The 27,599-nt window shown below is 38.4% G+C and overlaps 1 protein-coding gene and 1 long non-coding RNA gene across 5 annotated transcripts in view; one reads left to right on the top strand and one right to left on the bottom strand.

Moving 5' to 3' along the window:
• GABRB2 (gamma-aminobutyric acid type A receptor subunit beta2) overlaps positions 1-27,599 on the top strand; it is a 304,185-nt gene that overhangs the window by 229,824 nt on the left and 46,762 nt on the right. For all 4 annotated transcript variants that reach the window (XM_051843578.2, XM_070076396.1, XM_051843577.2 and 1 more), the window contains exon 7: positions 25,991-26,128. In XM_051843578.2, the coding sequence (XP_051699538.1) occupies positions 25,991-26,128 (138 nt within the window). The remainder of the gene's footprint in view (positions 1-25,990; positions 26,129-27,599) is intronic.
• Positions 1-27,599, bottom strand: part of LOC138850208 (uncharacterized) — a 40,645-nt gene that overhangs the window by 335 nt on the left and 12,711 nt on the right. The window contains exon 2 of the long non-coding RNA XR_011389886.1: positions 1,096-1,211. This is a non-coding gene — a long non-coding RNA (uncharacterized lncRNA). The remainder of the gene's footprint in view (positions 1-1,095; positions 1,212-27,599) is intronic.

Below are 27,599 nucleotides of genomic sequence, written 5' to 3'. Positions count from 1 at the left end.
GAGACTCAGTGTTGCCATGGTTTCCTGCCATATACGCATGACAGGGAAGGAAGGGTTACTCAAATGCTTCCTAGGCTACAGAAACCAAATGCAGCTAAAAAACTGAACAAGTGAAAAAACACGCCACGGAGCTGGGTTGAAATCTGTTGACCCCTCAGAAAAACTGAGCCAAAATGTAATGCTGAAAACAAAGGATTTATTTTGACTAGAGGCACAATCCAGGAAAAGAATACTAAACCCAAGCTGCTGTTGTGGCAGTCTTGAGTTCTGTGCTCTCACACCTTACAGATTTCAAACAAGTTAGAAGAAGTGAAAAACTGCAAATGGCAATGGTGTTGCATCAGGTTCCTGGTTTGTTGCGGGCAGGATGAGCAAGCTGTCTTGTAAGTAAGGAAGTGGATATCTGAGAAATGTGTGTGAAGTGAGGAACAGAGGAAGAGCAGGAAAAAAAATTCTAGAGGGAACGTGTTAGGAGCAAAAAGATTTAGGTGGCTATCTGTAAGATGGAATGCACTGCTTAAGTGGAGAGCTCAGGTCTCAGCAGGTGAATTATGTGATGTGAAGATTCAGCCTGGCCAGGTTTTAACTCTGCTGAGGGAAACTGTGCATCTGCATAGGTCAAACCTGGCTGGTGTTTGTTCCCAGTATAAAGTTTGGGAGTATATTTTATTTTTTTTAATAATTTCACAGATCCTTGAAGTTTTCTCAACTAGTGCTGTGTCCACTGGCAAAAAGCTCAAATTTTGCTTACCTTTATTCCCTCGTTTTTTCATAATAGAAATTTTCAACCATATACTAAAATAAATATATGCAGTATGATAAACTCTCCCCAAATCGCTACCCAGCTACATGAGTCTTATTTAATCTATAACCTCTCCTAGCCTACCCTGGATCGAATCTCTGACATCATGTCATTGTACCTGTAAATGTTTCAGTTGTAACACCAAAAGGCAAGAACTTTTTTTACAAAGCACATATAAATTATTAATAGCTAATAATTTAAAGCCAATTATTTTTTTAATTATTTACTTGAGAGGCAGAGTTGCAGACAGAAAGGGAGAGACAAAGAGGTCTTGCATCCACTGGTGCACTCACCAGAAGGCCAGACATGGCTGATCTGGAGCCAGGAGCTTCTTCTGGGTCTCGCACATGGGTGCAGTGGCTCAAGCACTTGGCCATCTTCTACGGCTTTCCCAGGCCACAGCAGAGAGCTGAATTAAAAGAGGAGCAGACAGCATACAAACCGATGCCTATATGAGGTGCTGGCACCATGGGCCAAGGCCCATTATACAACAGTACCAGCCCTCAGTTTCTTAATATATGTTCATATGCATTTGTTTATCTAATTTAAAAATAATTTACTTGTACAAATGAAGATCCATATGAAGATCTTAAAACTAAAATTATGTGTCTCAATTAATTTTTAATCTATAATTTGTTGGACTTTTTCTTTTCTTTTCCTTTCTTTTATTTACTATTTTATTTTATTCTTTTATTTTCCTTACAGTTTTTTTTGTTGAAAATTAGAGTCAGCTTTTTTTTTTTGTTTCCTTTGAAGAAATGCCAATTACATCACTGCAGTGTGTTAACCTTTTCTCTTAGCTATTCTTATATTTTGTTTCTGTTTCCCATTACATCCTGTTTTATTAGGAGACCTTTTAAACTGATTTGGTTTTAGGTCTAAAAGTCAAATAGGATTCAAGTTATTGTATATTTTGGAAAATATTTCATATTGAGGGTGGTCTTTGCATAAAGAAGTACATAACATTTGGTTACAATTCATTTTGTGGTGTTATCACCTTAGCTTTATTATTTCATTACAGCTTGGTCATATTATTATTCTATTTTTATTTCTTAACTTATTAGCTGTAATATTTCTGTGTAAAAACAATTCTCCTCATATCAAATATTTGATTAACCTAGATATATACAAGGCTTGATTTTTTTTTCTGTTTACCGGTTTTTAAAATAATGAACTGGTTCCCTAGTTATCCTTTAGTGTTAACCATTAAAGAGAGAGAGAAAGTGTGTATGTTGTGTGTGTGTTGTGTGTGTGTGTGTGTGTAAGAAAACAACTTGCAAGCCGGCACCGCGGCTCAGTAGGCTAATCCTCCGCCTTGCGGCGCCAGCACACCGGTTCTAGTCCCGGTCAGGGCGCTGGATTCTGTCCCGGTTGCCCCTCTTCCAGGCCAGCTCTCTGCTGTGGCCTGGGAGTGCAGTGGAGGATGGTCCAAGTACTTGGGCCCTGCACCCCATGAGAGACCAGGATAAGCACCTGGCTCCTGCCATTGGATCAGCGCGGTTCACCGGCCGCGGCAGCCATTGGAGGGTGAACCAACGGCAAAAGGAAGACCTTTCTCTCTCTCTCTCTCTCTCTCTCTCTGTCCACAAAAAAAAAAAAAAAAAAGAAAGAAAGAAAGAAAACAACTTGTAGAGTTAACTATATTGCAATGTTTTAATATTGCCATGTTTTAAATTTATTTATTTTTATATTAACAACTTATATCTGTCCTAATTAATGTTTTAATGATGTCCAGATTACCCTCTTTATTATTGCCAGTGGGATCCTCTTTAAGTCAACATCTGAGCCCTTAAATAGAACCGTGGTATTTTTCTTCTTTGTTGTCTAGTATGATGAGATATTCTACTCATACCTTTCATTTTCTTACCCCAGACTGAGAGGTTGTTTTTTTTTTTTTCTTTTTCTTGACAGGCAGAGTTAGACAGTGTGAGAGAGAGAGAGACAGAGAGAAAAGTCTTCCTTTTCCGTTGGTTCACCCCCCAATAGCCGCTGCAGCCAGGGTACTTCACTGATCTGAAGCCAGGAGACAGGTGCTTCTCCTGGTCTCCCTTGTGGGTGTAGGGCCCAAGCACTTGGGCCATCCTCCACTGCACTCCCGGCCCATAGCAGAGAGCTGGACTGGAAGAGGAGCAACCAGGACAGAACCGGCGCCCCGACCAGGACCAGAACCCCGGGGTTCCGGAGCCGCAGGCGGAGGATTAGCCTATTGAGCCACGACACCAGCCGGAGAGTTTTTAAACATGTTTTCTGAACAGCTATGATTGCTTTTAATGGGAAGTCAGGCAACAATCTAGATGCCCTTTGCTGTAGAGTGAGTAATTTCCAAGACCTTTCCAGTACACTCCTCCAGGGATATATAATTTTTCATATTTTAAAGATAAAACAGCGTAATTTCTGATTGACCTACTTATCGCATAGATCTTTCATCGGTACCTCTTTTCTACCAGTTTGGAAATCCCCATTCTCAACATTTTTGACAGTTTATAAATTAAAAAAGGATTACCAATAACTCATTTGTAGGGTTATAGTATTAAGAGATACCTAGTGTTTATGTGTATTTTTAAATTTTCAAAATGGACTGCTTGTTATCATTTATCACCATCATCATCCATGCGCTACAGAAACTGTGTGTGTGTGCATGCTCATGTGTGTGTGTATGTAGGATGCAACCTTGTGTTTTTGAAGGACATTTCCAGTATGAAATTTAGCTACTATGCTGTATAAAACAGTGAAACAAATCTGAGTTTACCGTAGTTTATGAGTTGTTTTTGCAGTAGTTCTAAAACTATACCTTGTTTCATTAGCCCTAAAATATACCCAGGCACTAGCAAATAGTAGGCAAGAAAAAAATAGAAAATATTTCAGAAATCATCTTGTTGAGCTTTGAATACACATATTTTTATCTAGTACATCTTGTCCATGCGTCCTCAACAGCTTGGACTAAGTGTGCTTTGATGTGCTGAGATGCATTAGAGTTTCTTCCCCTTCCCAATGGGGAAAAAAGGGAAAGAAAGAAAGGAAAAGAAAAAGTCACTCATAATGGTGCCCTAGATTTTCATCACTAAAACAGAAAAATAAAAAGCTTCCACCCACGGATTCCCAGGAGGCAAAGCTGTTTCCATGGGATTCTATAATCTGGTCAAGGCTTTCTGGATTCAAAGAAAAAAAAAAGGCCACTTAAATAAGCTCCAATAACAGATAGTAACTTGTCTCACTTTAAATTCATAGCCACACACTTCAACTAAGCCTTCAGTGCTACTGGTGACCAATTTGATACCAGCCTGACCAATTCACTCTCGCTCTGTCCTAAGCCACTATTTTATACCTTCTCTCCTTACTTTCTCTACACTCCCTCCCCCATTTTAACTCTCAGATGATGTCCTTTCCTTTCTCTCACAAAGAAAACTGAGTCATCCTAAGAGAATTTGAATACTCTCACCATGCCACCTCCACCTACAAGCACCCACACCCACACATCCCCCCTCATCCCTGCTGTTATCATGGGTCTATCCAAATATAACTCCTCCATCCTGCTCACTCAGGGGGGGATGGCTCCAGCCATTCACCGTCTCCTCCCTACATCATCAATTTTTACTTCTACACTAACAATATTACAAGCATGCTGTGGTTTCTTGTAACTTAAAAAGAGGCGGGGGGAGCTTTTACTCCATGAACCCTGTAAGTTCCTATGCTACTTCTTTGTTCTTATTTGTAGAATTCCTATAGTCACCTATTTTTCCTTTTATTGTAAAAGCCTTTCTGTATGTCTCTCCCTTCCACAATGACACTGAAACCGTGTTTATCATGCTTGCCAGTGGCTTCCAAATTGTTGACTCAAGTGGGCACTCCCCAGTTCTTGTCTTGTGTGACCTGCTTTAGCAGAATCATTTGACACCATCGATTCCTCCCTTCCCTGAAGACATTTTTTTCCTTTGATTCATTGACTGCACTCTCTAGGTCTCCTTACCTTACTGATATATTTTTTCTCAGTCCAGCCATCTTGGCAGTTTGCTTCTCTTCAACCTGGATTTTGAATGAGTTCTTGAATTTCTTTCTAAACTTCATTCACTTCTTTGAACTATCTTATAAAGTTGTATGACTTCCCATGCCCTCAGTATGCTGATTAGACCGAAATATTTATCTCCATTTCAGACTTCTGTGTCAAATGCCAGACTTTGTATGTCTTTGTCTGCCCAGAACTACACTCTCCTCTCTCCAGAGCCTGTCATGTGTGTTACATTTTTCTCACTTGATGTGAAGTCTACCCTTCATTTACTCAGACCAGGAGCATTTGGTTTAATTTCCACACTCTTTCACAGGCTACATGCAATCCCACTAGCTGTAACTTCAAAATATTTCTCAAATTCCACCACTTTTTTTATTTTACTTTTACTTCCACCCTGCTATAAGGTATCAAAGTCTATTATTTGGATTACTGCAAGAATTTTTAGCTGATTTCCCTTCTTCAGTTTTCACTCTGCCACATGTAGGACATTCTCAGCCAGCACAGGACCCTGGAATAATCCTCTTGAACATATATGCTAGATCCCATGGTTTCTTTGCTCAAAGCCCTCCGTTAGAGTGGAAGCCAAGTTTCGACAATGGCCCAAGAGTTTCTGTACCTATGTTGCCCTCCTGCAATGCCCCTCTGACCTTGTTTCCCACTCGTTTCCTAACTCAGTGTGCTCCAGCCATGCTGGATTCCCTGCTGCCCTTCCAATATACTACCCACAGTCCTGGTGTGCTCCATTATCCTAGTTGCTCTCTCTACCTGGAACATTTTTCCACAGATAGGCTCATGAAAAAACCTTTTGTCAGTTTCACGTGTCTGCTCATATGACAGCTTTCCAACAAGAAACTGTGTTGAACCTTGGAGCCTCAGTACTTGCTAAAGTAGCCTATAGCTATTTCTCATCATACTGTGCTTTTTCCTTTGTTCAAAGTCTGTAAAACCCATGTTGCTTTCCACATAGTACATAAATGATCTGTTTGTGATGCTGCTTATCTGTTGCCTGCTAAAACGTATTCCTAATGATGATGGTAGATATTTTTATGTTTTTTTAAAGATTTATTTTTCCATTTATTTGTATCATTTTCTTTTTCTTTCATAACTTTTTTTAAAAGATTTATTTATTTATCTTAAAGGCAGAGTTACAGAGAGGCAGAGGAGGGGAGAGAGAGAGAGAGAGAGAGAGACAGAGACAGAGACAGAGACAGTCAGACACCTTCCATCCACTGGTTCATTCCCCAGATGGCTACAACGGCCAGAGCTGGGTTGATCCAAAGCCAGGAGCTAGGAGCTTCTTCCGGGTCTCCCACATGGGTACAAGGGCATAAGGAATTGAGCCATCTTCTAATGCTTTCCCAGACCATAGCAGAGGGCTGGATTGGAAATGGAGCAGCTGGGACTAGAACCGGCACCCATATGGAATGCCAGCACTGCAGGCGGCAGTTTTACATGCTTATATCACAGTGTCAGCCCCATTATTATTTTTTTTTTTAACCAATGTGCCATAATTGCCCATAACATTGCCTGGTAGGCATTCAGTAAATGTTTACTGAGTAAGAACATAACAAGTACTATCAGAGGTATCTCAGAAATAGTTTATCCAGGATTCTTTGGAAATATCCGCAATTCTTGGATAAGTGGGACCTAAACCAGGCTACAGGAGCTCGAGTACTTCTATCTGTGACTCTTCACGCCTCCCTGATTTTGTCAGGTGTCTCATGTGCATTGTCCCATGGCATCTGTGCATCATTGTTCTGTCTTCGCATGTTGACTTCTCCCACTTTTTCATACTCAGTTTTGGTTTCTTTGTCCCTATTTTGTCCTTCCATTCCAAACTATAAACTTTTCATATTCCACTGGTAAATGATTTATTCCCTCAAAAATTTAATTCCATATTCTTAGCAATGGACTATGATATATACAACATAAAACAGTTAGCCACCCAAGTACAATCAGCTATGTTAGTGACAAAGAAATAGTCCATTTTTCCACTACTACTTCTCCATAATATCTTATGTATAATATGTGAAGACTTCTGTAGTCTGAAGCCACAAAGCAGAGCCTTGTAGGTTATACTGCTGCTTTTAAAAAATTGATTTTTTAGTGATCCCATATAACAGTAAATCTAAAATATGATATCTAGTTAGCCTATTCAAATAGCTATTTGCTGGCCAGCGCTGCAGCTTACTAGGCTAATCCTCCACATGAGGCGCCTGCACCCTGGGTTCTAGTCCCTTTTGGGGTGCTGGATTCTGTCCCGGTTGCTCCTCTTCCAGTCCAGCTCTCTGCTGTGGCCTGGGAGGGCAGTGGAGGATGGCCCAAGTCCTTGGGCCCAGCACCTGCAAGGGAGACCAGGAGGAAGCACCTGGCTCCTAGCTTCGGATCGGCGCAGTGTGCTGGCCTTGGAGGCCATTTTGGGGGTGAACCAACAGAAGGAAGACATTTCTCTCTGTCTCTCTCTCTCTTTCACTAACTCTGCCTGTCAAAAAAAAAATAGCTATTTGCTTAAATATGGGAAAGACTGAAAAATCTGATAAAAGTATAGCAAATCTATCAATCTACTTATGCTTTCATCTGATTTTATATATGTATGTATAGTTGGTGCTAAACTCTGCTTTTAAATTTAATTAACTCACCCTTGCTTTTTCTGGTCATGAAAACTGCATGTCTACCTTTGTGCCTTGAAGTGTTGGGGAAATGTGGAGATTGACAGCAGAAAATAGGATGAAAACTAAAATTGGTATGCCAGCAAAAGAATAACAGAAGTAGGTTTTTGAGTAAGACATTACTTTGTGACATACATAAGACACTTTATAAAGGCATCAGTACTCCTGTTTCATAGTCAACTGAGAGGAATTATTTATTTGTGTTACGAATATTAAATAAGCTTCCAAACACTCTTATATACATTATAAAATAGCAAAGGATCCATATTAATAACGATTCATCAGGATATCTTTCTGTGTTTAAACATGTTAGTGGGTTGAGTCCAATACTTAAAAGAAAACCTCAGTTATTAATCTGACACATTTTAAACTGCATGCACACTGCAGGTGTTTTTGGTTTATTTTGATCACATAGCAGATGATGAAGCAGTAGCTATGGATCAAACAATGTTATATATGCTGTTTATACCACAAGGAACAAAATTCCATGTAGGAACGTGTATTCTAGTACAAGATGTCAGATGATGGCATAAACAGTGTATTTTTCTGGAATGATCAACTATAAAGAAATTAAGCAAGGTGATATTGTAGATGGCAATTATTGTAGGCATTCCAGGTGACAACTAGCATAAGATGAGGAGGGCAGGCTTCTTGAAGATGTCATTGAGGCTGAAATTTTAATGAAAAGAAGAGACATTCATGAAGTGAATTCAAGACAAATGCTAATGCCTGGAGACAAGAGTACTCTCTTTGTGTTTAAAAAGAGCAAAGACAAGGGCAGTTTAGTTTAGCTAAATGAGCAAGGTAAAACATATGAGTAAAAAAGATGACTTCAAAGAATTAGGTAGAACAAATGTCAGATGATAAAAAAATGTTTATTTCATTTTTATAAAACACAAAGCCACTGGAAGATTTTGGCAGAGTGACATGGTCAAAGTTATTCTTCTAAAGCTCTGTGCCTCCTATAGATTGTAGGAAAATTAAAGTGGAAACACAGAAACTAGTTAGGCAACTTTAACAGTTTTTAAGACATGAGATAATGGAGTCATGGTCTACCCAATTAGTTAGTGGGAGATGAAAAGAATGAGATGGATACATTTTGATGGTAGGGCCCACAGAAATATCAGTTTTATTTTGGGCATGCTGAGGTCACATTTGCAGATATGTATGCCATTTATTTTTTAAGATATTAAGATTATAGAGTAACATAGTTCCAGGATATCCCATATCAAAGAAAATATGTACATTGCTGTGTCATTGTTGAATTTTTAAAGGATTTTTTTCAAACTGTAGAGAAGAGTTTCTCTTGGAAATGTTGTGCATGCATCAGAATCAGTTGGTGCATTTATTAAATGCAAAGCCCCAGAGTTCCAGCCTGAGGCCAACACAGCTAGACTATCTAGGCACAGACCCTGGAATAAGCATATTTAACATCTCATGGAGCGCATGTTTTGGCCTAACAAAATCTGAGGACACTGCAGAATTGAACTGTTTTTAAATACTATGGTGACTGTTTTAAATACCAGTTTGCTATTTTGTCAGTGTTAGTGTTTGAGCTTTTTCTAGTTTAACAGAAATCAGTTGTTTGTAAGACTCTAGTTCTATAAAGATAATGAAATTTACATAAAGCTGTTGTTTGAATTTGAATTTGTTGTAAAAATAATTAGGGGCCAGTGCCATGACCTAGTAGGTAAAACCACCACCTGCAGTGCCAGTATCCCATATGGGTGCCAGTTCAAGTCCTGGGTGCTCCACTTTTGATCCAGTTCTCTGCTATGGCCTGGGAAAGCAATATAAGATGACTTAATTCCCTGGGCCCCTGCACCCACATGGGAGATCCAGAAGAAGCTCCTCACTCAAGCCATTGCGACTATTTGGGAAGTGAACTAGTAGATAGAAGACTTCTCCCTCTTTCTCTGTCTGCCTCTCTGTAACTATGCTTTTCAAATAAATAAATAAATCTTCAAAAAATAATTTAAAACAAAGTGGTAGCCTACTACATACCCATTAGAAAAGCTCAAACAAAAACATCAAAACACAAGTGTGACTTTTTTCTCAAAATTGGCTTGGCTGTTTGAGGTTTGAGTTTTTTTTGTTTGGTTTGTTTTGTTTTTGTCTATGATTCCATATTAATTTTAGGATTGTGTTCTTATTTCCATGAAAAGTCATGTTGGTACCTTGATAAGGATTGCACTGAGTCTGTAGATTGCTTTGGGTATTATGGAAAATTTATCAATATTCGTAATTTCAGTACACAAGCACAGGATATCTTTTCAGTTATTTGCATCATTTTCAGTTTCTTTCATCACTGTTTTTTTTTTTTAAAGATTCTTTTATTTATTTGAAAGGCATAGTTATAGAGAGGCAGAGGCAGAGCCGAGGGGCAGGGGGTGGTAGGGTCTTCCATCTGCTGGTTCATTCCCCAAATGGCCATATTGGCCAGAGCTGGGTCGATCAGGAGCCAGGAGCTTCTTCCAGGTCTCCCACACGAGTTCAGGGGACCAAGGATTTGGGCCATATTATACTGCTTTGTCAGGCCATCATAGAGAGCTGGATTGGAAGTGGAGCAGCTGGGACTCAAACTGGTCCCATATGGGATGCCAGAACTTCAGGAGGTGGCTTTACCTGCTACACCACAGCCCTGGCCCCATCATCAGTATTTTATAGGTTTCGTTGTACAGGTCCTTCATCTCCTTGCATAAAATTATTCCTATTTTTTAACTGTTTTATATAGGATTGTTTTCTTGATTTCTCTTTGAGGATATTTTATTGTTAGTATATAGAAACTACTGATTTTTAAGTTGATTTTAATTTTTTTCTTTCTTAAAAGCATATTATTGACATACAGTACACATACCAAGAACTGCACAGAAGTGTACAGATAAATGAGGTTTTTGGTCCTCTGATCATAATCATAACCAACACGTAGATTTAGAACAAAACAGTAGTAGTACCTGAGAGTCCTCACAATTTCGCCCCTCCACATTTCTTTTATTAACGTGTGCAAATTTTCATGGTATGACTTAGTGAAACAATATTTATAAGTATATACTAATTGTTATGACATCCAGACAGTTTTTATACTTTATATATTAACTACCATTTGGATTCTGGTTAATTTCACTTATCATAATGATTTCCAGTTATATGTATTTTGTTGCAAATGTCACGGTTTTTTTTTTTTTTTTTTGGCTGAGTAATATTCTATTGTGTATAGATACCACATTTTTCTTTATGCAGTCATTTTCAGTTGGTATACATCTAGATTGATTCCATATCTTAGCTATTGTGAATTTAGCTTATGTAAACACAGGAGTGCAGATAACTCTTTCATATGGTGTTTTCATTTCTTTGGGGTAGGATAGCTGGGTCATAAGGTAGATCTATTTTTAGTTTTCTGAGGATTCTTCAAATAGGGGTTGTAATAATTTGCCTTCCTACCAACAGTATGTTAAGGTAGCTTTTTCTTAACATCCTTGCCAGCATTTGCTATTTATTTTTGGATGATACCTTTCTAACAGGTTTAAGGCGATGGCTCTTTGTAGTTTTCATTTGCTTTTCACTGAGAGCTTGTGATCTTGAGCATTTTTTCATGTATCAGTTGGCCATTTGTATTTCACCCTTTGAAAATTGCCTGTTCAAGTCCTTTCCCCATTTCTTAACTGGACTGTTTGTTTTGTTTTTGTTGAGTTTCTTGGGCTCTTTATAGATCCTGGATATTAATCATTTCTAAGTTGCGTAGTTTGCAAATAATTTCTTCCATTCTGTTGGTTATCTCTTTGTTAATTGTTTCCTTTGCTGTAGAGAAGCTTCTTAGCTTGATGTGATCTCATTTGCCTGTTTTTGCTTTCATTCTTTTGTATTCTGGATCTTTACTGAAACACTTATTAGACTTTTTATTTTTTTAAGATATATTTATTTATTTGAAAGGCAGAGTTACAGACAGGCAGAGAGAGAGAGAGTTAAAGAGAGAGAGAGTTAAAAAGAGGGAGAGACAGAGAGAGAGAGAGAGAGAGAGAGAGAAAGGTCATCCATCCACTGGTTCACCCTCCAGATGGCCGGAATGGCCGGAGCTGCACTGATCTGAAGCCAGGAGCCAGGAGCTTCTTCTGGTTCTCCCACATGGATGCAGGGGCCCACTTAACTACTTTTAACAATCTTTTGGTGGAGTCTTTCATTTTTTTTTATCTGTGAGACCATATCATTTGTAAGTAGGGAGAATTTAATTTCTTTCTTCATAATTTTAATTCATTTTATTTATTTCTGCTACCTAATATGCCAGACTAGAACTTCCATGTTGAGTAGAAGAGGCAAGAGTAGACTTCCATGTGTTGTTCCAGATCTTAGAGGAAATACTTTCTTTTTTTCACCACTGAGTGTAATGTTAACTGCCAGTTTATCATAGACAGTCTTTATAGTTTTGACATATGCTCCATCTATACCTAATTTGTTTTAATTTTTTTGCATGAAAGACTTCTTAGTTGATTTCTGATTAATACTAATAGCTTAAAGCAGCCAACCTTTATTATTTCATAGTTTCTGATGATCAAGAAAAGGGATTGGCTTAGCTAGGTGATTCTGGCTCACAGCTTCCCATTAGATTGTGGTAATCTGGTTCTGGGGTTGTGATCTCATCTGAAGACTCGAAGAGCAAGGATATGCTTTCATGCTCACTTACAGGGTTGTGGAAGGCCTCAGTTACTCCCACACTATTCAGCTGAGGGTCTAAGTTTGTCTAACTGTTGGAAGATAGAGTCCTCCTTCAATTCTCTACCATCTGAGTCTCTCCAGGGGTAGCTTGCAACACAGAGGAGACATTGCAAGTACATCCAAGACAGAAGCTTCAGTCTTTGATAACCTAATTTTAGAAGTGACATCTCATTACTTCCATTGCATTTTATTTGTTAGAAGTTGTCTTACATCACTAATTCCTGCTGAAGTTCTGGAAAAAGGAATTAAACTATCCCACTTGAGAGCAGGAGTACCAAAGAATTTGTGTACATTTCTTGTTTATTTATGTATTTGTTGGAAAGGCAGAGTTACAAAGAGAGAGGGAGAAAAAGAGATATTCAATCCACTGGTTTACTCCCCAGATGGCCGCAAAGGCCAAGGAGCTTCATCAAAGTCTGCCATGTGGGTGTCAGGGGCCCAACTACTTGGGCTGTTTTCCATTGCATTAGTAGGGAGCTGGATAGGAGGTAGAGCAACCTGGACTCAAACCAGTGCCGATATGTGATATCGGTAGCTTAAGCCACGATGCCACAACACTGGCCCCTGTGTACATATCTTTAAAATCATCATAGGAAGCTAATTCTCTATTAAACTTTAACCAAAGAACTATAGTGACCTGAGAATATTGACCTTAATTTGGCTGAATTGGGGTTTTTGCTTGATAATTATTTAATTTTTTATGTTGCTACCATGGCATGTATTTCATCTTTGAAGTCAAAGTATCTTAAAAATAATCTATTTTAAGAACAACTTTTTTATTCTCAAAATGAGAATGTAGTCCGTATTTTAGAAAAGAATAGATTTGTGTGAACATTGATCAAGGCTTTATGCTTTCCTGATTTTCTGAATGTAACTGTTTTTCAGATGAAAAGGTTTTATTCCATGTTAAAAGCCCCGACTGTGAACTCTTTGGCCTGCAACAATGAAGTGAATTTCATGGTCTCCTTTATGTGAATTATTTTAGTATTTAAAGGTCATTCTAAAGAGTTTGCACTTCACTTCATTCACATATGTATGCCTTCCACCAGCTTGGTAGTTTGATATGGATGGACAATAGCTTTCATTGTATACAACTGCATTTTATTCCTTTTTTAAATCTACAGGTCCTACCTCACCACAAGAGAACCAAAGGATTTACATTAAATATTAATAATTTTAACTTTACATGAATGTTTTTCTTGGTCCAAGAATGAAAGTGACCTTTAAATCCCCACTAGTGAATTATTTTTATTTCTGCTCTAGAGAAAAGCCAGATTGCTAGCTTTTGGTAATTCTTAGTAATTTAAATTTTAATGAATTGTTTACAGTTTTATATAAATAACAGAATTCAGATTACAGACACTCTGGAATAGTGATTCTCAAAGTGTGGTCTAGAGAGCCCTAAGAGTCCCTGGGACCATTTTAGGATGTCATCAAGGTCAAAGCTCCCTTCATTTTTCAAAAGTTGCAATTATTTATTTGAAAATGTGATGGCGGGGAGATGAATGAATATATCTTCCATCTGCTGATTTCACAGATACCTGCTACAACCAGGTCTGGCCCAGAAGCCAGGAACCCCATCCTTGTTCCTCCCTCCTACCTTCCTCCCTTTTTCATTTCCCCCTCCCCTGACCCTTTCCATCTTAAATAAAGAAATACAAATTTTGAAAAGTTGATTATATTAGTAATAGGGTCATTTTTGTTGGTTTAATTAGCAATAAATATTTCTAAATGTATATTTTAGTTTCCAGCATGCTAAAAATTAATAGCTAAAACCCACAAGGATAAATGCTTTCTAGAATCCTAAGTATAAATCCCTAGTATAAAAGGATTATGAAAGCAAAAATACAAAGATTGCTGTTTTAGAACAACTTCATTGTTCAGATGTAGAATATGATCTCTAAGTAGAATCCAAATTTTACTCCAAGTTCAGCAGCTCATACATAGTGGGGACTAGGCTAGGAATTTGTAGGTTGTCTGATTCCTGCAATGCCACACGGCCCTGCCAATAACATTCGTCAAACCTGTTGCGATGTCCCAAAGGTAATGCCCAGCTGTGCTTATGAATGTTGCCCTGGAAATAAAGACGTAGATACTACTGGAATATGGAAAAAGCATGATTTCTGTTCTTTACAGAACATAATATTGTCCATTAGCTTCTGCTGCTTAACAATCTAACCCAAAATGTAGTACATTAAAAAGTGATTTTTTATTGTTTAGAAGACTACAGGCCAAGTGGAAGTCTGTGCCAATGTCAGGCAGGCTCAGCTGATCTCACCTGCGACTACTCGTGCCTCTATAATCCGCACAGAGGAAGGCTGGGAGCAGTCTGACTGACTGCTGTGATGAGGGGCCTGTTTCCACTTCCCTCATCATCCAGCAGGCTCGCCAGGGTCTTTTCATGTGGTGGCAGCAGGATTCCAACAGAGTAAGGTGAAGCCACAAAGCCTCCTGTGGCCCAGGCTCAGCACTGGCTCTGAATTACTTTTGATTAAAGCAAGTGGCAAGGACAACTCAGGTTAAGGTGTGGGAGCTTCATGGCAGGAGCTGCTAAGTCACTGCAAAGGGAGTGCATACAAGGAAGGGAGTAATTACTGATATGTTTGTAAAATTTTGCACAGTAATTCAAATGACAGAGTTTGGACTCGAGGATTTTCGGTTTTCATTTCTGACATTTTGGACTTAACCTCTAAACTGTAGGCTCTTCATCGGAAAAATGAGAGAAATAGTGTGTATGCCAAAGGGTTCTCCTAAGAATTAAATGATGTGATCCTTGTGAAGCACTTGGCTTCACACAGGAAATGCTTTAAAAATATTAGCTGTGATTATTTTTAAAAGCACTTGCTGTAGATCCGTTCAGTGAGTTCTTCCCGACTCAAGATACAAATGTGATGTTTAACTATGCATGCATGTTTGCCTAAGCAACATGAATTCTATCAGCCTCCCTCCTGCTGTTTATGTGCACCGCCTTGCAGAACACAGTTCCAGTCCGTGATTGTGTACTAAATAGTTAATGCCTTTCCACTACTAGCCATGGTAACCAAAGAACATATATATGCTCTGTTTAAGTAAGAACTCACAGTTGATAAAAGGAGTTTCCTTAGCAGATAATTTAAATTAAATATATTAAATAATAATGGAGGATATTATACAAGCACGGATGGGGGCTCATATCTGGAGTTTAGAGACATTATGAGATTTTTTTTCTTATTGGTCAAGATACATGCTTAACAGTTTGTACCACAGTCTAGCAACTCTTGTAGATCAAAATTCCCTTTGCTAAGAACATCCTGCCTGTCAGCTCTTAAATAAGCCAAGTCCTTAGATGACCTCATGTCCCGAAGAAGATGGTCAAAGACATGGTTAATATGGAAAGGCAAAAACTAGCTCCTACATTAGTCAGCTAGACTTGTAATTCCTTTGTCACCCCTTATTAGAAAGCAGATGGGTTGGTGTAACAGTTGATGGCATTTTGTTGCACAGCTGTGCAAATCTACTGGGCCATTCATTCGGCCTTCTTAATTTAAACATCTTCCAATATCACTCTTGAGTTAACAAACTTGACTGTGTGGCTATATCCATTTTTTTCCTAAAAGAATATTATGCCATCAGATCTGTAGGTATCAGATCCCTCCAGAGAGTACTGTCACACATTGGTTTCCAAAATCTCTCAGTCCAAAGAAAGTCATTATCATAGGTCCACGGTCACGCAACAGATATATCCGCTCACCCCAGGGATGATAGGATGTATGAAAGTCAGCAACATCAGCAAGTTTTCTTTAACACAAGAGCTTTTGCTCCAACTTGATAGCTCCTTCTCCTAGACTGGTACTAACAATATTGCCTTTGTTTAAATGGCTCTGACATGGATGTATGAGAATTCCACATCCCAGTCCAGTAAATGATGCTCAAAATCATATCTATTCCACATTGCAATTCAGCGATTGAGACATGCTCACCCCTAAACTCCCAGAGAGTGATCTGATGAGTGACAAGTAAACAAGTTAGTGTGCTGACAGTTCAATTCAGCAAACATGTAAGTGCCACCGTGAGCACTTTGAATTAAGAACTGTATTGAGAAGAGTTACAGAGAAGGATGAAACATGTTTTTTTTTTTTTTTAATAGTTTAGTAGCCAAATACAACACATCCACAAGTCATCTAATTCAAAACTGGCTTTGAGAAGCCTAGCAGTAGAAATTCAACTAGAGTGCTGTGAAGACATCAGAAGAGGAAAGAAAGATCTTAACTAAAGGAAAATGGGAGCATATTGAGAAAGATGGAAGTTAAGGTGGGTTCCTAAAGTATGGGCATATTTGCTGTCAGAGTGAAAAATATGTCAAGTGACTTAAAAAATTTGAGCCAGGGCCAAAGTATTTAGATGTCAAAGGATTTCGTAAGATAGCTTAAGAATATGGACAAAAGATGAGAGCTATAGAAGAAGAAGAACTGTAATAGAAGATGAAGCTGCAGGTGGAAGCCACATGATGGAGTTTTGAATGCCTAAGTGAAGAATTCACATGTAAGTCTGGAACAACTAGGAAGGAGATCAAGGAGTTTGCATGTTTTTGCTATTAACAGTCTAGAAATGGCATCACTCCTGATTTTTAGGCTGTTGTTGGTTTTTAAAAGATTTACTTTATTTATTTGAAAGAGGGAGAGACACAGATCTTCCATCCACTGGTTTGCTCCCCAAATGGCCACAACAGCCAAGGTTGAGCCAGACAGAAGCCAGTAGCTAGAAGCTTTGTCAGGCTGAAGCCGGTAGCCAGGGGCTTCATCTGGGTCTCCCATATGAGTGGAAGCGGCAAGTAACTGGGCCATCTTCTGCTGCTTGCCCAGAAGCATTAACAAGGAGCTGGATCAGAAATGGAGCAACTAGGACCCAAACCAATGCCACATGGCCTGTCAGTATCAAAAATGGCAGCTAAATCATCTGAGTGGCAATGCCAGCCCCACTGCCTTTAAAGAAATAATAGCAGTACATAGAGCATAAATTGGAGAAAGGTGGAAAAGCTAAAAAGGTGCTAACTAGTCTATTGAGGAACATTAAATAAAAGAGGCAGATATCTCACTCCAGAATGCAGTGTTCTTAGCTCCAGCAAGGCTAAAACTCTAAATAAAACTGACATGAATGCAGATTTGCAGAAATACTTTGGACTTTGCTCCATCTTCCTGTTCTCTGCCATCATTGCCTACTATTGATTGTATGTCCTGGGCTTTCAAGGACAACAGATCCCTGGAGAGAGATGGCATTCAAAACCTCTTCTGTTATCCTTTAGAAGAGAGGCAGAACTGGGAAAAGATGTTTAATTTTTGGAGCTTATAAAACCTTTATTTGTGTCAAGCTATATTCAAGATATTCCTTGCCTGACTCCCATGGCGTGGTAAATGACTTTTCATTCAGTAAATTCTCCTAATCCCGTGCCACTCTGAGGAGGGTCCTTGGACAAACTTCATCTGCATCACCTGGAAGTTTATCAGAACTACGGAATCTTTGGTTTTACCTGCTAAATGAGAATCTGCATTTTATCAAGATTTCCAGAGGTTTTTAATTTGAGAAGCACTAGTCTCTTCTTTTAGCCAAATGTTTTCTGGTTCATCAATATTCCTTCAGAACTTCAGGCCCATGCATAAGAACAAATAAGGATTGGATGGAGGGGAAGAACCCTGACAACCATAACCCTCTCTAGTTCGCTGTAGAGACAGGACCCTATAAAAAGAATAAGGCAGTGCCTGGGACTTAGAGCTCTACAATTGGTAGCTGCTATTATTTTTGTTGACTGTATTTTAGTTTATTTTTTTTTAATTTTTTTAAGCCTGGACCATTAGATTAATTTCTTAGTCTCTCCAAACATAAGAAAGAAAATTTAAGAAAGATACTGTGGAGCTAACCTCATAGAATCATCTAACAAATCACTCTGTTCCCATATAGAAACAACACATAGAGGTTTACCTTGAAATCCAAATGAAGCAATGGTCTTAAAAGCTCTCAGTTTGACATTTTCCTTGATTGTGATAGAATTTCTATTCTCTTACACCATAAGACTTGAATTTTAAAAATAGCAATTACACAAAAAAATCAGTTATCTTTGATGCAGATGAATGATGGGCCATGACTTGATGGTGTCTTGTCTAAGATAGCAGTAGGTAATCAAGCCTGACCTCTCCTAGGCCTATTATTTTGAGCTTCTTGAGGTCTAGAAATGATTTGACAGGAGGACATTTGTGTCTAGTCATCCATATAAAGAGCAGAATGAAGAATAAAATGAAGTTAAGGAGTCAGAGCAATCACACAGACTGTCTTTGGAACACTGCTGTTGTTGAATTTAAAGAGTTGTGCCTGACAAGCATGTGTCTGTCTCTGCCTCTTGAAAAATCGCAGTGGTTTTAACTGGCAATGACTGTACTTGGTCCTATACCATTGCAGAGTGCACAGGCCTCTGTATGAAGTGGAGCCATTTCTGATTGTGAACTGACAGGCTTCTAATTAGGGTGACTCAATTAGTCATGAGAAAAGAACTTGCTCTCTGGTTGAACATGTAATCATGTGCTTCTTGAAAATACTTTTATTATCTTACTCTTTAAAAGACAATTCCATCTCCATATTAGCACAGATATTCTTTTCCCTCCTGGAAATTTTTTGGAAAGAAAAGAAATGTTTAATTCACTAATAAGCAAGATGAGGCTCTGAAGGACTGTGAACCTTCCCATGTGCCTACCTAGTTTAGAAGGAAAATAACTCATGTGCACTATATGTGGCCTCTCTAAAACTTGTGTGTTATCACAGCCCAATATTTTGTAAATGACTGTACCTGGGTGGGTATTTTCTATGTGCTGAAAAATTTTATCTGGCCAAATAGATTTGGGATATGATGGGGTTAGTACGATTAAGCAGATTTTTTTATTGCAGAAATTTCTAAATTTTATTGTATGTAATATATTGTGATTCTGTAAAAAGTAGCCAAAATATGCAGTTACTTTCAAATATGTGTACTGGTTGTGGAATCCTTTTCTAAGGAACATATTACAGGATTAATTTTGCTTAGAGTAAAAATCAAATTTTACTAATAGTAAGAAATATATAAAAATTTAAATACTAATTTTGGGTAAATGCTAGATGTTTTTACAATATGATATTGAATTTTTGGGGGTACAGTGGTAGTTGCAAAGTAGAGAATTATTTTGGAATATGTACCAATCCATTTGAAAAATAATTTTTAAATAATGAGGACAGTAAGCTACTTTAATATCCCACTAGAAAAGTGGGGTGGCATGGGCAATTCACCTCTTCTAAATATTCTCACACTATTTAATAGTTTGGTATAGACTTATATTATTGCACAGTGGAATCATTCTAAAATGAAATATGTAATTAATAGATAACATGTTGACCAATAGTTAGAGAAGAAAACTTCTTAAAATGTCATGTTACATAATAAGATCACAAATATGATAACTTGTTCAATTACTGTGTGAATGGATTTAAAATGGCATAACTACTCCTTATATTTCATATACTACATGCTTTACCAATATTTAAAAGACTGTATCTATCATTCATATCTTATATAAATTTATAAATGTATATATTGGTCCTTGATGATCAGAGGCTTGTAACATTCCATATAGCATTCATTCTTCCAAGTGAATACCAATGATGTTGTATTTTTGTTTATTCATAGACCATCTGAATTTATTATGTAGGCTGATGATAACAATACAAAAGAATTTAATGGCTTGGTTTCTGGAATACCATGAATAAAATATAAAAGATGAGCTTAATTTGCAGTACATTTATGAAAAAGCTTCAGTACAGCTCCTTCTTCTGATATCTTTTGAAAGAAATCTAATTATTTTTCACTCATTATTATGAAGCTACAAAAGTCAGGTCATGCATATTTGCATATTTTATTATTTTTAATCACTGTGAGAGACTGCTAAATATTCCTCCATAGAAAAGAAGAAAACTAGGTCTGCATTAGGCTAATCCTACACAGTAGATGGAGCCAGCTTTTGAACTTGACCACCCTGGCTCTGACACGGTTTGTTGATCTTTCATCTTCAGAAACCTATGATGCAAGAGCATACATTTGCTTTCCATTTTCAGTATTCTCTACTTGGTTAACCCAAAGTGAAGTCAAGAAGTTTGGGATTTTAGGACTATCAGTAGTGAAGAAGTATATACAATATGCTTCAACATTGTGTCAGATTACCAAACCTTGGACAGCAAAATTACCTGCTAATGCTTTATTAGTCATTTCCAGACATTTAGGAGAGGTCTGTAAGTATCATTAAAGAGCTAAGTTTCTCATTATGCAATTGTGTGTATGTGTTCATGAGGTTGTAACAAAATGAAATGAAACTAGATGTGTCTTTCATATTTACTAATTTCTATTTTAAAATCTTTCAGTTCATTGTTTATCATTGTCAGGTATTGTCCTAAGTACCTTTTTTATATTTGTAAAATAGTTTATTTGATGGTTTCTTTTTCCCCCAGAAATCTTTTATTTAAGAAATAGAAACTTCATGCATTTCCTAAGTACAACTTTAGGAACATAGTGATTCTTCCCACCATACCAGTCCACCGTACTAGTATCTTACAATGATTTTTTTTTTCTGAATGACAATTCTTGGGAGTAGTTACTATTACCCCAATTTCAGATGAGACAAGAGAGGACAATGAGAGGTGAGATAACTCAAGAAGGATGAATACATAGGAGAAACATGAGTGCAATGTAGCACCTTTGGAGTATTCTCAGGGCTCTCTTACTGGGTGTTTCATCCATTCACTCAGAAAATGTTTATGTAGCGTCAATGATTGCCAAGCACCCTGCTCAGACCAAGAGACAGAGGCACAAACACAATGTAAGCCTTTGTAATGGATAAACGTCTGGGTAGCATATAAACAGCCACCAGCCCAAATCTGCCTATATATTAAATGATTATTAATTTAACAGTATTTGGTGAGTGACAGTTCCCTCCAAGGTATTGGCTCTCAAAAACTGTCAAATAGCTGGCATTTTGACAGAAGTCTGTAGTTCTTAGTAATGTTTATGCCTGTTAAACAACTAATAAGCAAAGCATCTCCTATACAACCTGTTGAAATGCCATAGGTGTTCCCATTCCTGTGCCTACAGATAACTCCTGTGGTAAGATTTGTAGACACAGACAAAAGACTACATACTGAGGAAGCTAAGGAGGAGAAGAAGTTAGAGAACCAAAAATACTTCTCAATAGTGAGACGTAGTCCTTTATGGAAATAGTGAGAGTTGACTTTTTTTCTTATCCTCTTCTGAAAATGGCTGCATTTTATTTGTACAAAAACACTTAGTTTTCGAAACACATGACAGATAATAAATGCCCTAGAGCCGGGAGCCGTGCTCTGGTAAAATGCTCTCTGTGGGGTCAGTCACAGTGGTATACCATTAATGCTTTACTCGGGCACTTCCCAAAGGGGTGATTCTTAGCAAGTTATTTAATGTCTCTGAATCTTAGTTTTCTCAGCCATGAAATGAAGATAATTAATTTGCAGTAGTGTGTTCAGTATTTAAAGCATTTAATATAAATGCTGCTCACCTATAAAATGGTTATTGTAGAGATTAAATGAGATAATAAAAGTGAAGTACTTAATAGAGAAGTAGTAAAGTGAATGGCAACACTCAATAAATAATGGTAGTTACTTTCATTCCAATCATCATCATCATCATCTGCTAGACAGAAGGTCCTCAGTGTTTCACGTGCCATTAACTAGAAGACCTGGGATGCTTATTTTAAACCAATCAGGCTTCCAATCCAGTCCCTGACCAGATGAATAAGAATCTCTAATGAATTTCAGAGTATATGACGTGATGAAGCACACCTGGTCCTGTTTGAGGCTTCACTTCTTTGTATAAAGGGATAGTATCTGCTTTAGAAACTGCCTAGCGCATGCTGTACACTGAATCAATCAACAGCAGTTGCTGTTTTGTAATACGCTACTTATTATTATCATGGAAGTCAAGGATCATCTTGGTTCAGAACTGCTTTCATGGGAAATGATTGTCGTCTTGTTTCATAAAGAACATTTTCCTGTTTATATACCACAAATTCAATTTAACCATACCTTTCTAATAACTTACTTTGATTCTAGGAGCCACTGCTCCTTTTTTTCTTATTTTAAGCTGGTTTGTCAAAGGTGAGATTGTCATGAGCTTGCAACTTTTTGGTGTTTTTTTAAGATTTATTTATTTATTTGAGAGGCAGAGTTACAGATGAGAGATGGAGAGACAGAGAGAAAAGTCTTCACTCCCCAAATGGCCACAATGGCCAGAGCTGGGCTGATCTGAAGCCAGGACTTTCTTCCAGGTCTCCCATGCCAATTCAGGGGCCCAAGCACTTGGGCCATCTTCCGCTGCTTTCCCAGGCCATAGCAGACACCTGGATCAGAAGAGGAGCAGTCGGGAATTAAACCAGTGCCCATATGGGCTGCTGATGCCAAAGGCAGAAGCTTTACGTGCTACACCAGAGCGCCAGCCCCTCTCACCTATTTTATAACTGCCAGAACTGTATAAAGAGTCCAGGAGATATTGGATTACATTGAATACTGGCCTGGACTGAGGGTTTCTGTTGGGGTCTTAAGCCTGAGACTGGCCCCTGACCAGCAGGGAACAGTACAAGCACTCCCTGACAAGGCGAATGGGAGAGGTAAGGTCCACAGGTCAAGCACACCGCAGCAAGTACCCGTGAATTCTGTCGAAGCAGGAACTACTTTGTTGAGGAAGTGTACAGGCTTATAAAGCTTACGAAAGACATGCCCAGTAAGGGAGCCAATCAGCGAAAAGGTCATGCAGGCATGGGTGGACCACGCACAGGGGCATATAGGGATCAGGCACTGTCCACGTGTCAGGAACTAAAGCAGACCTATTGCTGCAGGTGGTCTGATCTCAGGTGACTTAACCACAGCAGCCGCAGACATGCCCTCCAAATATCCGCCCGGTGCCATGATGTTAGGGACTATTTTAGGCAATGCCCAATAGGTTTCTAGGGCCATATTAGGAAAGTTGAAAACATGGAAAAAGGGCATCTACCCTTCAGGACAGGCATTTTGCTTCTCAGGATTAGTTAGATAATATATACTTCTTAAAGATTTATTTATTTATTTGGAAATCAGGGTTGGGGGGGAGGGAGACATCCTATCTGTTGGTCTCCAAATGGCTGCAATGGCTGAGGCTGGGCCAGACTAAAGTCAGGAGCCTGCAACTCCATCCAGGTCTCCCATGTTGGTACAAGGACCCAAGAACTAGGGTCATCTTCTGCTTCTTTCCTGGGCACATTAACAGTGAGCTGGATTGGAAGCCAGGACTCTAACTGGCACCCCTATGGGTTGCCAGCAGTTCAGGTGGCAGCTTACAGCACTGAACTACAATGCCAGCTTCAAGGTAGAGAATATTAATGGAAAATGAGGAACTCAGAATTCTGAAAATTTGCTTGTTTAGTACATGAAATATACTTTAAAATCAGGAGGCTGAAATTTAAATTAAAATTTCACATGTGGGGCCGGCAATGTTGCTCACTTGGTTAATCCTCCACCTGTGGCGCCAGCATCCCATATGGGCGCCGGGTTCTAGTCCCGGTTGCTCCTCTTCCAGTCCAGCTCTCTGCTGTGGCCCAGGAGGACAGTGGAGGGTGGTCCAAGTGCTTGGGCTCCTGCACCCACATGGGAGACCAGGAGGAAGCACCTGGCTCCTGGCTTCAGATCGGCACAGCGCTGGCCACAGCAGCCATTTGGGGGATGAACCAACAGAAGGAAGACCTTTCTCTCTCTCTCTCTCTCACTGTCTATAACTCTACCTGTCAAATAAAAAAAAAATCATGTGAAAAAGATACTCTTTAGCAAGACAAAGAGCTCTAGACTAATCATGCTAATAAAATGTTGGTGATATATAATCAGATAAAATTTTACAGTTTTGATTCCAGTATAGTTTATAATATTTGCAAGTAAACAAGCCTTTTAAAAACCATTGCTTATTAGCAAAAATCCCATGGTTGTACCAGAAATTCATTTTCTTAATTGAAAATAACTGTTTCTTCATCAGATGAAGATAGTTAAGCAAATGAATAAATAGAACTTCAGATTTCTAAAAAAGCTAAGGCGTCTTGAGTGGTGGTGTGCTTGATGTGGGTCGTCAAATTGAGGGTATAATTTGTTTCCACTTTGTTTTATAGATGTAGCTACCTCTCTGCAAGAGAGGCATTTATTGAAAATCACATGGACTAGGAGTCAAGTGAAAGGCATTCTAGTCATCTTTGTCACACTAACTAGTCACATGTCAAAAGGCAAGGAAATGAGGTCTTTTTTATTTGTCATATTGTTTCTGAAATTGTTGGATGTGAAGGTGACTGGGGAGTCAGCGTTCATCATGCCTACCTCCTGGACTTGTGAGAATATTGCCATCGAGATAAACTTCTTTGGAGAGACAAATGTGCTATCTCTTCACACCTCGTGTTGATGGATGTAACATATGCTTTTTGTTTAGTGGGTTTTCTTGGTGAGTGGGCAAATTTGTAAAATAGTACTATTCAATAACTTGTATTGAATGATTCCTTGTTTAGCACTGTTTACAGTTTTAAAAGTATTTATTCAATGTAGTTGTATGTTTACCTGTCAGGATAATATGTGTGTTTTGTATTAAAATTCAACATTGTCCTATGACTTGAAAGCATCATTATCATAGAGGACTTTTTTTTAAATACAAAGTCCTATCCCTGTCAACTATACAGTTATGAGCACTCAGTAATTATTGAATGAATGAAAGCATGCCTCTAAATGCATTGTACATGTAAAATACAATAGTTTACATTTATATCTACTCCTCAAAACTCCTGGAGTTAATGCTGTTTTGTGTTTTTGGTGTTTTTATTTTTAAAATTAGATATGTTATGAAATCAAATTTAGGCCCGCACCGCAGCTCACTAGGCTAATCCTCCATCTGCAGCATCAGCACCCCAGGTTCTAGTCCTGGTCGGGGTGCCTGATTCTGTCCCAGTTGCTCCTCTTCCAGTCCAGCTCTCTGCTGTGGCCCGGGAGGGCAGTGGAGGATGGCCCAAGTGCTTGGGCCCTGCACCCGCATGGGAGACCAGGAGGAAGCACCTGGCTCGGGGCTTCGGATCAGCACAGCACGCCAGCCTCAGTGGCCATTTGGGGGGTGAACCAACTGAAGGAAGACCTTTCTCTCTGTCTCTGTCTCTCTCACTGTCTAACTCTGCCTGTCAAAAAAAATAAAAAAATCAAATTTAGAGATGGTATATATGAATATTGAAAAAGTGATCACTCATTTCTTCATGACCCCTTGTCTTCTGATTTAAAACTCAAATATATTGTAATTCAAATTCAAATATCTTATACAGGAGAGGATTCTGAGAGCATTCAGCACTGAGCTGATCATTTAAGTGATCTCTTTATTTGTCAGATTACAATAGAGTTATGTGATGATGTGTCATAAAATGAGATTCATTAGCAGATAAACCTAGATTCAAGACCAAACTATACCACATCCTAGTTGCAAGAGAATGTATGCTATTCATTTTTTAAGAATCTGTTCTTGATGTGAGCCTAATTATATTCTTCCCTAGTAGGGAAGATATAGCATGGATTAAATGTGGTATTAGACTTCAAATGCTTATCATGCTGTTTAACACATAACAGCCTTGAGCAGTGCCTTACTGTGAGTAGAAGTTCTCTGCTAAACAGTTATTCTTTCTGTCTTATTTGTCATGTTTGTTTGTTTTGTGTGTCCCTGTGTGTATGTGTTTACTTTTTCAGATGGATACACAACTGACGACATTGAGTTTTACTGGCGTGGAGATGATAACGCAGTAACAGGCGTAACAAAGATTGAACTTCCACAGTTCTCTATCGTAGATTACAAACTTATCACCAAGAAAGTTGTTTTTTCCACAGGTTTGTATCAGGGGAAAGGGTTAAGACGGTGGAATCTGTATTCTGTTTTGTCATAAGGGTTCACTTAAATCAGCGTACGTCCCAGGAAGAAGAATGACTCTGGAAGACATAGATCAGCTAGAAACCTGCAGTTTCATTTGGAACCCGTACCATTGTTTCTCAGAAGACACCCCAAAGCTGAGAGAGTCTCCTGTATGTCTCTCATTTGCCAAAGAAGGGTATGATTTTTAGATACAGAATACAAAAAACAGAGAAAAAAAGAAACCCTGAGTCAGAGTTGTTCACAAACTTAAATCATCACACAGAATTGATCATAATTCTTTGAAAAATCCTGGATATAAACAAGGTGCATTTCCTCAAGTCAGACAACAGTGATATCTTCTATAAAGACAGTAGCATAGGAGGACTTTACATTTTTTTCTCAGAAGCCAATACTTTCTTCACACAGTTTCACTCCTTTTTGAGCTAAAAGCCCGCCTTGTAGAGATCATCCTGATACCTTCACCACTTAACCCTTCGAGCATGCAGATGAGACTTTATTTCAGCAGCACGTTTCTATTTTTATATTTTTTTATCTTTTTTAGAAGAGCCCAAGAGAGTAATCATTTTCTTTATACTTATTTAGGAGTAAAGGAAATAGCAAGCACAAACGAATATCCCTCTTTATGTTTTTCTTACTGGAGAGTATCACAGGCACAGAAATAGCTAATGTAAACCATCTTCAAAAGGTTCATGAAATGTATATTATGAAAGAACTATGCACCGTTTTCAAAAATATTCACTCCAGATTAAACTTCTCTTTTAATTTCATTGTCCAAAAACAACTTTTTGAAGTATCTTCATACTGTACCTGAAGATTCAGATTTATTTTCCAGTAAGGATTCAGATATCTCATGGGCCCACAAAGCATGTCAAACATGACTTCTCTGACTTGGTAAAAATACCAAGTTGCCTATAGATAAAAAGAGAAAGAACATCAGAAACTTTTCTAAATTTGGGGGCCTCTCAATTCCTAAAACTTTATGGAAATGAGTTTCTAAACCGTTCTTACTTTCATGTTGAGTCACTTGGCTTAGCCCAAGAGGACCAGACAAGGAATCTTTCTTAATGAGAAAGTCCTCACCCCGACTACGTATCAGTGCCAACTTCCTGTATTCCAAGAATGTCTGCTGTTATGTATCTTGTCTAAAGGACAGTTCCTCAGATCACCACAGTGAAGGGATCAAGACTTAGGAAACCAGTTTTTCAATTTTATCTCCCACAAATATCAGTCAAAAGCAGTGATTATTTTTCTTGGTAGATCAGAAATCCCATTAGAACTCTGATGACAACAATGAAATAATCAAGAAAAAGAACACCTGCATAGCATACATGGGAAAATCTACATAAACTTGTATTCTCTGAAGCCTCGTCATTGATCAGACTTCAGATGCACTTTGTGGCTAGTGAAGAGGTTTTGTTTTTTGTTTTT

The sequence above is a fragment of the Oryctolagus cuniculus genome, chromosome 6 (genome assembly GCF_964237555.1).
Source record: "Oryctolagus cuniculus chromosome 6, mOryCun1.1, whole genome shotgun sequence".
NCBI classification, from domain to species: Eukaryota; Metazoa; Chordata; class Mammalia; order Lagomorpha; family Leporidae; genus Oryctolagus; species Oryctolagus cuniculus.
The sequence above is the reverse complement of the archived record's forward strand: the minus strand, read 5'-3'. Positions and strand labels throughout refer to the sequence as shown.